Raw genomic sequence first — 15,000 nt, 5'->3', positions numbered from 1 at the left:
AAAAAAACTAATTGATATCGTTAATTGTTTATTTAAAACGTTTGCATAAATATAAATATGCATACACATTTACATTCTTGATATTTTTCTCTTTTATAAAAAAAATTGTTTGGTTACTTTCGAGATTTATTTTTAACGCTTTTTATTTAAATATATAAATAAACAAATATGTATATAAATGGATAAAGTTAGGTAATAATTGAGCTTCAAATTGAACGAAATATTTGCATTTGCCATTTTTCTTTTTTTTTCTTTTTTTTTTTTTGTTTCTTTTTTTGTTTTTTTCATTCATTCATTCATTCAAATCATTTATTCTTTCATTCATGCTTTTCATTCGTTAATTCATTAATATTTAAAATAACATATTAAAATAATTCTAATCATTATGCAGTAGGAATAAAAATTTATTTTCGAACGTGAACGACTAACGTGTCAGAACAAAAACTTAAATAGTTCGATACAATTTTAAAGAAGAACTCGTATTTTCAATATGTAAACGAATAAGAGAAAACGATTGTTCGTCTGGACGAAGAAAAATTTGACGAATATACCGGAGAATTATCGTATGCGGGAAAACTTAATTAGTCCTTTGTCGTAGTCGTCCTCGACGTTACGACATAACGCTTTTGATTCAACGACGTATAAAGTATCTCTCATCCAGTTACTGAGTCTCGTCTCAGAGTAGAAGATAGAAATGAATGGTTCAACCGATTCGACGACGACGACAACGACAACGACAACGACAACGACAACGACGACGACGACGACGACGACGACGATGATGATAATGATGATGACGACGACGTTGACCAACAACGACGACGCGACGCAACATCCTTTTATCTTCTGGACGATACCTACCCTTTCCTTCTTCCCACTTTGACTTGAGTAGAGTTTCATTCAGGAGGAAATTCGAGGCGCCCAGACGTACATCAAAATCTCATAATTGCCTGCGTAGAAGCACTTTTATTGGATAATCTCCGACCGGTCGGTCGTTGAGACGCCTTCAAACAAGAAGAGTGAGAATTGATCGGCCCTACGATATTCAAATGAGAAATTTCGACAAGAAAATGGAGAAGATAAGAGAAAAGAGAAAGAGAGACTATTCTGCAATGTAATTCAAAATGTTGAAAGGAAAGAAATGCAAATGAATAAATCGATAAATAAAAGATTGATATAAAATCTACATATGTAAGATTAAAAAATACATTCATTAGGAAAAATAGATCATTCATTTTAATTACTATTAAAATGTATACTATGAATATAGTATAATATCATTTATCATATTATATAAGAATGTGACAAAAATATTATGGTAAAATTAAAAAAAAATGTTTGATTAATTTAATAACGTACGAGATATTATTTCTCGAAGAAAAAAAAAAAAGAAAAAAGAAAAAAAAAAGCTGTATTTTCATTACTATCTAAGTTCCAACCGAATCGTTATTAAAATAGAATAAGCATTAGAGAAGGAAATAGATAGATAGATAGATAGATAGGTAAGTAGGTAGGTAGGTAGATAGATAGATAATCATCGTTGTATTTTATTTCGAAACTTTAAACAAGTCGTTCGCCTAGATCTTTTTTCCCCTTATACACGATTTAACGTCCGTCGTCCGTCGATCGACGTTTATGCATTTATTAACTTATGGCCGAGGAATCGGTCGTCAGGTTGTTGAGTACTCAAGCCAATAATTATCGTTCCTTCTCTGTCGCAAGAACTCGACAAAAACGGGAAACGCAAATCAAACCGACGCACGATCGACATGCTCCTGTTCGCCTTTAACAGTCTACGTCATTTTCTAGTAAACCGTCGGTGGCCTTCTTGTTCTCACCTTTACGACGGCCATTACGATACGTGGAAATTAACAAACCGCATTGAATTTACAATACGATTATACGCGTATATATGCATTCTTAATCTTATTCAAATTTTTTTATTCAAACGCATTAAACTCTCTTATTCATTGACTTACTTTCTCAAGCATTTCAAAATAAATCAGATTAATCAACATTTTGACGATTTATTTTAAAACTGATTCAAGGAATTTATAAGAGGAAAAAAGAACAGAATAAAGAACAAAAAAAAAGAAAACCAATAATCGAATTCAGAGCTGAAATAAAAAGAAAAAAGAAAAAAAAAAAGAAATAAATAAAAGGATTTGTCTTGAAATGATCTTACATCGTTCAATGTATTTTCTCGATCCGTTACTCGAATTTATTTACCAGAAAAAAAAAAATATCATCGAGGAGATTACGTTTTTAAATATGAGAACGATGACACGGACACTTCCGTTATCCAGTTCGCTTGAAAGGACTTTCGTTCGATGCGAAATTAACCGCTCACCGTGGTGAAGGATAAAACTCGAAAGGTGCACAGATCGCGAGGATTCCCGTTCTTCGGAGTTGAGACGAGCGATAAAGTAACTTCTTCTTCCTCCTCCTCCTCCTCCTCCTCCTCCTCCTTCTTCTTCTTCTTCACCATCACTTCTTCCTCCTTCACTAGAAGCATCACCACCACCACCACCACCACCATCATCACCACCACCTTTTCCTTTTCCACCTTTTCTTTTTCTTCTTCTTCTTCTTCTTCTTCTTCTTCCTCTTCTTCTTCTCTTTCTCGCCGACGAGTCCGGCATGCTCGCGCGCATGGTCCGCAGGAGAGATAGAAGCCATTAATGTAAGTCACCTGTTACAAGACGCGAATTAAGCACGGTAAATTATACCTCGTGAGCGCGCGTATCCCTCGCCGTAATCAGGAGTTATCAAGGCGCGATCGTGGCCTACGGACGATCGTAATGAACTTCCTCGCTCTCTCTCTCTCTCTCTCTCTCTCTCTCTCTCTCTCTCTCTCTCTCATTCTCGCGGTCGCTTACTCTTTGCACGACGGCCTCCATCTTTCCTTATTTTCACTAGAACTTCTTCTTGTCGTGATACTCGACGAATCCTCGCACCCCACATCCCCCTTCCGGTATCACGCTGATTCACTTCGAGCTAATCCTCACCTCGGCAGAAATAGAGAGAAAGAAAGAGAGAGAGAGAGAGAGAGAGCAGAAGATAGAGATAGTTCGGCTTAACGAGCAGAACGTTCCGAGAGTTTTCATTCGAAATTAATCGAAGTCGTGGATAAAAAAGAAGAAGAAAAGAAAGAAAAGAAAAAAAAAAAAAGAAAAAAGAAAAAATGGAAGAGGAAGAAAGTTGAAAACGACGAAGGGAAGGTTATCCAGGAATAAAATGTGGATAGTGGGAGGCAAAGAATACCCAGAGATTGAGTCTGAAAGAGAGAGAGAGAGAGAGAGAGAGAGAGAGAGAGAGAGAGAGAGAAAGAGAGAGAGCGAGAGAGTCGCGAGAATTCTTCCATGCCCTTCGGAAATGTCATATAGCTGTCGGGTGGCACGGAGGCAATATTTCACGCCGGTAGGTCCGCCTGTCCCCCCTCCCCCCTCCCCCCTCTCTCACTCCGTCTCTCTTTCTCTATCGTAGTCATCCTCCTCCACCACCTCTACGGCACTTTTCAAGGAGTTTTTACGGAGTCTCTCGATCTTTAATCACAGCTCGACCTTCCATTGTCAGTGACGTCACCTCCGACTCGGGAAGGGTGCTCAGGGGATGCTTTGTGTCGGCCCATGCTGATCCCTCTCCGCGTCATTTGTCTCCTCCGGACGCCTTATTTGTACGCGTGCATACATTGAAAGAAGGAGAGACGCGGACACCTTCTTCTCGGTAGAGATTCCCACTTCGTGATTTCACCGACACCGTCTTGCGATTTTCGTTTCTCTTTCTCTTTTACATATAGGTACCTATATATTACTACCCCTTCTATTTCTTTCTCTCTCTCTCTCTCTTTCTCTTTCTCCCTCTTTATGCCTTTGTATGTTAGATATCTGTGTACATCTAGTATGTATGTATCTGCGAAGGAAATCGCAAATCGAGCCGCAGAGAAGTTTTACGTACGTACACGACGTTTCTATAGAGTCTTACCGTCTTTTGCATTGTCGAGTTCTTTCTCATCCTCGTCTTGGCTTTCTTAGGAAGCTTCTGCTGAAACGACGACTTTCTGACTGCTATCCCACCACTCTCCCCTTCTAAACCTCCTTGCAAACCAGAGAGATTACAAGTAGGATGTACATATTCTTTCGGATTATCGTGTCGGAGATGGAAGATCGAAGGTTTCGTCGTCGTGATATTAAGGTCGAAGATTTGTCTTCTTCCTTCTTCGTCTTTTTCTTCTTTCTCTTCTGTTTTCTTTTCCTTTTTCTCCTTTTTTTCTTTTTTTTTCTTTTTTTTGTTCGTCTCCTTCGTTTTATTCTTTTTTACCTTTTTCTTTTTTTATGACATTTGTTCGCAGAAAAAAAATATTGAAAAATAATTGATAATAATTTTAATGTTATTTGAAAGGTTAATGTGAGAAAAGTAAAAGTAACGAAATTATTACATAGAAAGGATAAAGGATAAAATTTTGATACTTAATCAAAATTGACAAAAAATGAAAATGAAAATTTCATACTTAATCTTTTATCATATATTATGTTATTCTTAAAAAATCTTTCTTATATATTATTTGTATGTTGAAATAATTAATGTAACCATTATTCAATTATACAAGATATTATTTAATTACACAGATATACATATATTTATTTATATGATTATAGTTGTATTTTGATAGTTTAAATAAACGATTAAAATATCGACTTATCTAATACCAAATAAATATCTATTTTCAAATATAATACATGATATATGATCTTTACTCTGTGCGATAACATTTTATCTACTTTCTAAAAATTCAAAAGAAAATATTTAGATTTACAATCCACTGATTACGGCTCGTAACTTTCATATTTTTTTATTTATCGCTATTTTCTAAGGAAGATCGTAGACTCGTAGAATTCGTTTAAAGTCCCTCGACTTGCACAAGCAATCGATATAAATCGCGTGCGAGAAATCTCAAAGTAATCGGGATCGTCGAGTTCGTTAAGGGTGACAAGCTCGATAGGAGTTCTCGAACGACGCAGAAAGCGAACGAACGAGTCGCTGTATATATTGGCCGTGGAAACGTTCGAAGAAGCGCCATTCGATACCGTTATCTTCCTATCAACGTAAATAACTCCTACAGCAAGAACGTACGTAATTAACCGGGAAAGCAAAGACAGAAAGAAAGAGAGAGAGAGAAATAGAGAATTCAAAATCCATAGAAAACGTCGAACGCCGTTGAAATACTCGGGTATCTTTCGATATAAATCGATATTCTTTTTCTTTTTTTTAGTCCATCGAGAAAATTATTAAAACACAAAAAAGAAAATGATTTACGTAAAACTTCAGATAAAAATGATTTTAATCAAGCGTTGCGCCAAAACGATTCTCATTGAATTTCGTAATAAAAAATAATTTTCACGAAAAAGAATACGCCTATTAATGAATAATTTACGATCCTCATTTCGAGAATATCATTAATAATACTGTGACATTTCGAAAGCTTTCGAAATTTTAATTTTGAAATAAAATAAAAGGGTATAAATAATAAAAATAAAGGTGGTTATAAAAAAAAAAAAAAAAAAAAAAAAAACAAATAAAAAGTTAGTAATAAAAAAAAATGAAGAAAAAGAAATAACACACGCGTACACATACATACACACACACACCCAAAATAAAAATCCGTATGAAAGAAGAACACACCGAGGAATGAAGAACAAGAAGGAGGAAGAGTATAGAGCGCCCAGAGGTTTAAGATTGGTTAATTTACGATGGTGCTCGGTCAACAAGGCGCCAGGGCATTTAGCGTTTAACGCGTGCAAGCGGCAAATGAGTAGAGTGAATAAAGAGAGAAGTATATGTATGTATATAAGTAAGTAAGTAAGTAAGTAAGTAAGTAAGTAAGTAAGTAAGTAAGTACGTACGTACGTACGTACGTACGTACGTAAGAAAAAGGAATAGTAAGGAAGAGAAGAAAAAAAGAAAGATGAGCTGGATATAGAAGTAGAGGGAGAATGAGACGCCACTCAACGGCATTATTCGAATTGATGCGGTGAATTGGCGCTGACGACATCGGATAGGCCAATCCGACGGTTTGTTTATTGGTCGCGCGTTGGCGGATTCCTTGCGGTCTCCTTTAATTGAACTACTCGTCGATCGCGAACGAAACAAATACATCGACTCGCCTCGACGCCTAAATTGAACATGGCACCATCATCGTCATCATCATTGTCATCGTCATCATCATTATCATTATCGTCATTCTCTGTCTCTGTCTCTCTCTCTATCTATCTATCTATCTATCTATCTTTTTCTCTCTTTATCTTTTTGCTCTTTCACCCTCCCCCCCCACCGCCGCTGCCGCCCCTCCCTCGTCACCCTTCTTCGATCTTAACGGTGATTTCATTGCTCGTACGCTATGATGTCTGCGGCCATAAAAATGGCGTCTTTCTTCTCCTCTTCATAATTGAAGAGAACAGAACGACAATGACGACGATGGTTAGTAAACTCTATAAAGAATTCCCGATTGACTTTATTACCAATATTTCTACGATTGTCTCATCCTATTACACGTTCTCCTTCGTATTATTCAGATTTGTCAAGGTCATTTTTGCGCTTTTTCAAACGTACCAATGAAGCATGAGATATGCGTTGAAATTCCATCGAGATTTTTATGTTCATTGTATTATTACATTAACGAGTAATATATATATATTTAAACTCGTAAGAATGTAAATGGCGCGCAAATACGATAGGATAAAGAGAAAAAGACATACGAACGAAAAGATAACTGAATGAAAATGATTAATTAGATAAAGCTTCGATATATTGTATTTACATTATTATCAGTTAATTAATAATAATAACGCGAGATCGTAGTATTTAATGTAGAAAATAACAAATAAGAGAAGTTGCAGTGAGAAGAGAAAGAAGAAGAAAAGGAGGAAGAAGAGGGGGAAGAAAAATAAAAAAAAGGGAAAAAGAAAAAGGAAGAAAAGATGAAGATTCTGGTTTCCGCACACGAAGGATGCATAGAACGCTTCGTTTCGAAATGCAAATCGCATTATTTCCATACGTACGCGTAATGGCCCATTACGCGCACGTGGCCGCCACAAAGGAATCCGCCTATAGCTTCTGTGTACGCGGTCGGTCCTACCGCACACATACACATACATACACAGACATAAATATATATATATATATATATATATGCACGCACACATACATACAAAAGAATATATGTATATGTGAGTGGTAGAGGAGACTAGAGGCATTACGGGGCGGTAACGCGAAATGACGTTTTGTTCCATCGGGACCGCAAAAAGCTCTCCACCCTCGGTCCTATCTCTTAGTATGTGTATATATCTGTATGCGCATGTCTCTCTCTCTCTATATATATATATATATCTATACGTGTATATGTCGTACGATGACTAAACTACCCAGTAAGGCCGATTTACACATATTGGCCGCTCCCCTGATTTTCCACGCGTATTGTACCATCGTGGTCTTCCTCGATAAAACGATTTCTCGTCTCTTCTCGTGTTCTTCGACAGTAGATATCTCTCTCTCTCTCTCTCTCTCTCTCACACACACACACACATACACACACACTCACTCTCTCTCATTTCACGGAAACACTCTTGGAGTTGCGATAATGAAATGGGAAGAGACGAAACGCGCTTTTAGCCTCAACGAATTCGTAATGTTACCCAAAAAAAAAAAAAAAAAAGAAAAAAAAAGGGGGAGCTCTTAGAACGTTCCTCTATTACTTTTCTTTCTTTTTTTTATTTTTTGTTTTTTCTTTTTTTCTTTTATCAAAATTTACCGATCATATTTCATCTAACTCAATCAACTGATACAACTTTATGTATTTCACGCGAGGCGTAATCAATGATGATCATTTTCAATTGCGACCTTCTTGAAAGTCAAATCTATTGTCATTGAAATTATAAAGATAGGATAAATATCTATTCGTTGTGAGACACTTAAGAAATGTAACTTAATATTTCTTATCGGATTTAATTTAATTCAAAATTTTTTTACTTACGCAAAAATATACATTCGTACATAGTATTTTTTCTTACGTATGTATATATATATATATATATGTATGTATGTATGTATGTATACGTGCGTGCGTGCGTGCGTGCGTGTGTGTGTGTGTGTGTGTGTATGTGTGTGTATGTGTGTGTATGTGTGTGTATGTGTGTGTATGTGTGTGTATGTGTATGTCTACAGTATCATATCTTAAAGTATACAAATTTAACAAGTTCTTCAATTAATACTTCATAACGAATAAAATAATGTTAATCCATAATAAGATGAGGTCGTTAACCCCATCATGTTAAAACGACGATAACAAATTCATAACAAATAATTCGATATTTCAGACTTACTATAATACATAATTCGATACATTTAAATACATCAAAACGAGAATACGCGCTAACGAGCTTGTAGAGCTTTATCTAGAGCTGGCTATATACGATCAGAAAACTACCGGTAACGCAGCAAGGGAGAAGAAGTAAATCGAGAAAGAGAGAAAGAGAGAAAGAGAGAAAGAGAGAGAGAGAGAGAGAGAGAGAGAGAGAGAGAGAGAGAGAGAGACAGTAGAAGAATCATGAAACGAAACGAACGTTTTTACTTTTCTTCTATGATGAGCGGTTTCTCTTTTTTGAAAAACCAGCTCTCACGTACGATGAAGAGAGAGAGAGAGAAAGAGAGAGGGAGGAAGGGAGAGAGAGAGAGAGAGAAAGAGAGGAAGGGAGAGAGAGAAAGAGATCAGGATAGACATAGAAAGGACGAGGACGTGTAGGTATAAGAGCGAAACGTTATGCTGCTGAAAGAGAAGATGAATTTTCAGCGCAGCAAAACAATAGTGCGGATTATCGCGCTCGCGCGTTTCCCGAGGAGCGCCACGTTGAAACAAGAGGACACCCCACGTGATTAGTCTGACATTTGCACGGGCAGCGTGAGAGACTTTCTCTCTCTCTCTCTCTCTCTTTCTCTCTCTCTCTCTCTCTTTCTCCTACTTGCTCGCTCTTTCCTCTCCTCTTCGCTAGTTGGCTCGCATTCCAACATCCGAGTCTCATTTGACTGCGTGTCTGGTGGCCCGAGGGCAGCTTTCGCGGCAACCCCATGAGGCCCTTGAAATACTACCCCCGTACTATGCCGGAGATTCTCTTTCTCCCTCTCTCTCTCTCTCTCTCTCTTTCTCTCGCTTCTATCTTGTAGCCGTCCGTCCTCGTTTCCTTTATCGAATCATAGCTTAGTTTCTATATCTACATTCTCAATGAGAACCAACCCAGACGTATAATTTAGAAAAAATTATATAATTATAATAAGTATTTTTAGTAAGATTATATATAATATATACTTTATTATTAATGTATATAATTATATACCTATACACACACACACACATATATATATATACACACATATACATATTATATATACATACTTATATATAGATATCTACTTACATATATTTATATACTGAAATATAGTATATATATATGTTTAATCATTCTAATTATTATCTTAGTATTGACCAATAATTATTTTTCAAGTATTGTCAATTATTATAATATATACCTTTATCTTTTATATATAATACATACCTTTGTCTTTTTATTTTTCGGAAAAATTTTCAATAGGATCAATTTGTTCGATTGAATCATTTTGACATTAAGCCAAAATTTCTCGACTACTCAAAAAAAAAAAAAAAAAAGAAAAAAAAAAAAAAAAAATAAGTTTTATAAAATCGCTCGTTAACTTGATCATTTCCTTTTCTTTCTGTTGTTCTCTACAGATGCCTGCGGACTCTCCGATGTGGCTCATATCGAATCCCTTCAAGAAAAATCACAGTGTGCCCTTGAGGAGTACTGTAGGACCCAATATCCGAACCAACCAACGAGGTTCGGCAAACTCTTGTTACGATTACCGTCGTTGAGGACTGTATCCTCGCAGGTGATCGAGCAACTGTTCTTTGTCCGTTTGGTTGGTAAAACGCCGATCGAGACACTCATCAGAGATATGTTGCTCAGTGGTAGCAGCTTCAATTGGCCTTACATGTCCCCGATGTGACACTCTGTTTGGCGGCAGCTAGCTTCCGCATAATATCATCATCATCGTCGCCATCTTACCTCGACACTTAGCTCGGCGATCAACGAGGAGGAAATCGAATCCTTCGAATTTCTTTGAGATCATCAACGAGATTTATTCGATCGTGGGTTGACATTATTCAGCATCGTCGTCAAAATAGAAACGCAAGAGGACGAAAGTTGCAGCTGATGGAAGTCGAAGAAGAATGAAGAGAAAGAAGAAGAAGAAAGAAGGAAGAAAAAAGAAAAAAGAAGAAGAAGAAGAAGAAGAAGAAGAAGAAGAAGAAGAAGAGGAAGACATCGGTGTAAAAGAAGAGGAAAGGAAGATGTAATGAAGACGTTGTCGGAGAAGAAAATCAGAGGCGCCAAGTTAGTGGCCCAACAACATCCAAGAACACCGTTAACACTCTCTTTCTCCTTCTCTCTCTCTCTCTCACACACACACACACACATATACACACACGCACGGACACATATATACATACATATATACACACATTTTAAAATGATCGAGTTAAGAAGAGAATGAGAGAGGGATAAAAGTCAAGCCTGGCCGTGATACGTATGACTGTACGGTGTATATCATAGAATTAAAGAGGAGAGAGAAAGATAGAGAGAAAGATAGAGAGAGAGAGAGAGAGAGAGAGAGATAGAGATAGAGAGAGAGAGAGAGAGAGAGAGAGAGAAAGAGAGAGAGAGAGATAAAGAGAGAAGGAGAAAGAGAGAAAGAGGTGACGCGAGGAAATCATAAATTAGCATTTATAATCGAGCAACGGCAGAGTTAAGAAAGCGCAGCGCGCTAGAGAAAAGATCTTTTCGCGGTGTTATCTCGAGGAATCGATCTTCGCGTCGAGTACTCGCCGTTAGGTCGAGTCATGCCAGGAACCTTAGTCATCCTTCGCCTTGACGTGTTCTACGAAATCTCTCTCTCTCTCTCTCTCTCTCTCTCTCTCTCTCTCTCTCTCTCTTCCTCTATCTCTCTATATATATATATATTATTCTATTAGAAAATTTTGTTATTCGAAAAGTGTAGTCCTGCAAGGAGTAATCTTTTTTATTTCATTTGAATCATTTTCATTCCATTGAAATTTTCATCTTATTATCAGATCTTTGGAATCTGTTTCTCTCTCTCTCTCTCTCTCTCTCTCTTTTTCTCTCTTTCTTTCTCTCTCTTTCTCTCTTTTCTTTCTCCTTTTTTCTCCTTCTTTATTATGTTCTTAACTGCACACAGAGCTTCCTTCTTTTGCGTTATCCTTATATATTTTTACTATTTCGTTTTTCTTTTGAAATTAATTTATTCCCGTTAATAACAACCCACGTAAATACTCGTTTTTCTTATCTCCCCGTTGCTATTTTACTCATTTCATTTGATATTACTCGATCGTTATCCTTTGAGAGGGTTATGATAAAAATTGCGTTTGAATAAAAATTGTAAGTTACTGGATATTGTGAAGATATGGAAAAATTGTTAAACTGCGTACCAATGTTTTTTTAGTACATTGTAATAAATATAAATTATAAATTTTTTGTAAATTGTTTATATATATATATATATATAAATACATATACATACATACATATATATATACATATATATATATATATATATATATATATATATATATATGTAGCGAGGATGACGAAATATATTTTAATTTTGTTATTAAGTGTTAAAACGCAAGAGATACACAAGATGCAATCATCAGGTGATGTAACGCGACGTAGCACGATAAGGATTAATTATTAAACGATTTTAATTATCTTCGATCTTATGATTTATTTAATAATTAAGAACGTAAACGATATAGGTTGGAATTTTTTTTTCTTACTTTCTTTTTTTCTTTCTTCCTTTCTTTCTATTTTTTTCTTGTTTTTTTTCTTTTTTTTTAAACATCACAAAAACAATCTAAGCGACCCAACGAACATACGATGATTGTAAATATGGTATTTGTACGTTTTGGGAGATTTTACTTAAGTTAATGAGATAAGACAGAGAGAGAGAGAGAGAGAGTGAGAGAGAGAGAGAGAGAGAGAGAAAAAGAAAAAAGAGTGTGTGTGAGAGAGAGAGAGAGAGAGAGACAGTGAAAAACAAGAAAGAGAAAATGTTTACTCGAGCTTTGCTAGAGAGAGGGAAAGAAAATAGTGAATTTAATTAACGAACGAGCACATGTTAAGTGCCATCGCGATATCCGCCATGACGACGATTCTTCTCGCGTAATGAAGTCGAATAAAAACATTCGGGTGTTTGGTATTTTTTTTCTTTTTTTTTTTTCTTTTTTTTTTCTTCTTTTTTCTTCTTTTTCTTTTCACTTTTCTTGTTTTTATTTAACAATCGAACTTGTTGCTCTCGATATTTAAACATTCTTTGAACCATTGCCTCGTCGTCTGTAAACGCTTTTCTTTTTTTAGATAAATCAACGTACCCGGTGATCGGCAAATATCTAATAAAAAAAGGAAAGAAAGAAAAGAGAGAAAGAAAGAGAGAAAGAGAAAGAGAGTGATATTCAACGAGAAATAGATAGAAATGTTCGAAGCGTCCAAGAGCAAAAACGCGACGAGATGCATTGAAATATATTTTTAATTCAAGAATATTTGAAATCGCTCGTCATAGCTCTGCGTCTTTTTTGATAAGTCATCGATACGTTATTATCGGAGCCAGAAAGAGAAAAAAGAGAGAGAGAGAAAGAGAGAGAGAGAGAGAGACAGAGAAAGAGAGAAAGAGAGAAAAAGAAAGAGAGAGAGAGAGAGAGAGAGAGAGAGAGAAAGTGAAAAACAAGAAAGAGAAAATGTTTACTCGAGCTTTGCGTACGAGCGAATATTTGTGCGTGAGTGAGACAAAGGGAAAGAAAAAATGTGTGTGTGTGTATGTGTGTGTGTAAGTGATGCGTTAAAAGAGAAAAAAAAACAGATAGACAAACATTATAAAATAATGTGATATATATATATATATATATATATATATATATATATATATATATATATGTACGTCAAAATTGAAATCGAACTTTTTTGAGACGGTGCTTTTTTCTATTTTATAAATATTGTACAATATATCCGAAAGAAAGAAATCATCGCGTTGTATAGGGTTGTCTAATGATATTAAGAAAAAAAAATATTTGATTACTACGTTTAAAAATAGTAAATGTGGCAATTGTCGAGCTAGTTAGTTAATCGAGCACCTAGGGGGTATATGGGATAATTTCTAATATTTTTAAGGAGACCGGTCGTTTCTAGAAGAACGTGATGACGACAACGAAGAAGAAGTAGAAGAAGAAGAAGAAGAAGAAGAAGAAGAAGAAGAAGATGAAGAAGAAGATGAAAAGGTAGAAAGAGACGGAACAAAAATAACAAGGGATAAGAGAAAAAAATAGAAGGAACAAAAAGAATCAATCCTTTTTTCTTTTTTTTTTTTTCTTTTTTTTTTTTTCAACGGACGGCGTTTTTGTCTCGAGAGAAATTCGACGTGCACAAAAAAAGTCGCGAGTTAGGTATTATAGGAAAAAAGTTTTCGTCTATCCATTTTTTTATTTACTTTACAAGAGAACGATAGGCACATACTAACACATACACACGCGTATGTGAGCGCGCGCGCGCATGCATACACATACACACACGTATACATACATAATATAACACATATATAATTGCACGCGCATATATACATTTATATACTTTATTATTCTATCCCGTAGATAACGCGACTTATTGTTACTTTCGAGTACTTAAATATCATTTATAATGTTAAGTGATAAATATAAATGTGTATTAGAAATGTGTTATAATGTGACGATCAACTAACAGACGACGAGGACACGGGCCTGTTTATAAAATTTGATTTTGAATGCCGAAATAAATATGTAAGTAAGTACGTAAGGATCTCTCTCGAGACATTCGCCAAAATACGAAGACGCTTTGCTCGCAAATGTGAAACTCTAAAAAAAAAAAGTGTATTATAATTATATCTTACGTAAGTGCAAATGATCTTGATTGCCGTCTGGATCGCATGAACGAAAATACAGAGAGAGAGAGAGAGAGAGAGAGAGAGAGAGAGAGAGAGAGAGAGAGAGAGAGAGAGAGAGAATGAGAGTGAGAGAGAAAGAGAGAAAGAGAGAAAGAAACATACATGAGAAATATATGCATGAACATGACACACAAATGAACACATACACATATATACATACAAATGCGACACATACAGTTACATTCTATACATAGTTAATGTATAAAGAAGCGTAAAGAATTTTTGTATAAAACGTGTACATACTTAATATATATATATATATATATATATATATATATATATATATATGCATATATATATATACATAAAAAAAAGTATAAATATATAAATACGAATATATAAAGAAATATATATATATGAAAAAATCGCAAAGAATAAACATATATTATATCGAAGATCTGTCAATCGTCACTGAATGATAGACATAGGAATTTTAGGTATATACTTACATGCGTACGTTCAAGTAAGAGGACCAAGGTGGTTTTATTTTTCAAGAAGATGAAATTCTATTCGCGTTTCGTGAGGCCGAAACTTTCTTCGAACTGGTGAGTAGCTTTGAAATGAAAAGAAAGTGAAAAGTAGATGAGACAGAGACAGAGACAGAGACAGAGACAGACAGAGAGAGAGAGAGAGAGAGGACAAGAGACCGAGATAAAGTAGATGGATGTAAAAGAGACAAAAAATAAAAAAAAATAAAAAAAGAAAAGGAAAAGAAAAAGAAAAAAAAGATCAGTCTCTTTTAGAGAGGAAGAAACTCGAAAGGAGTAACTTTACGAGGGTACATGGGGTCGCGATCGCAGACAGAGGCATCGCCATCACGTCGGCCAGAAATCACTGCCGCTCGCGTCGGGGAAAATTCGCTCGCCAATTGTTTATATTGAAATACGCTCG

The 15,000-nt window shown here is 35.5% G+C and overlaps 1 protein-coding gene across 2 annotated transcripts in view; it reads left to right on the top strand.

Moving 5' to 3' along the window:
- Positions 1-12,835, top strand: part of svp (COUP transcription factor 2) — a 126,539-nt gene extending 113,704 nt beyond the window's left edge. For both annotated transcript variants that reach the window (XM_035877980.2, XM_035877982.2), the window contains exon 4: positions 9,797-12,835. In XM_035877980.2, the coding sequence (XP_035733873.1) occupies positions 9,797-10,071 (275 nt within the window). In that variant the 3' untranslated portion in view covers positions 10,072-12,835. The remainder of the gene's footprint in view (positions 1-9,796) is intronic.
- Positions 12,836-15,000: the final 2,165 nt, after the last annotated feature.

This window comes from Vespa mandarinia, chromosome 3, assembly GCF_050613455.1.
Source record: "Vespa mandarinia isolate Hongniang chromosome 3, ASM5061345v1, whole genome shotgun sequence".
Taxonomy (NCBI): domain Eukaryota; kingdom Metazoa; phylum Arthropoda; class Insecta; order Hymenoptera; family Vespidae; genus Vespa; species Vespa mandarinia.
This window is presented reverse-complemented; position numbering and strand designations above follow the sequence as displayed.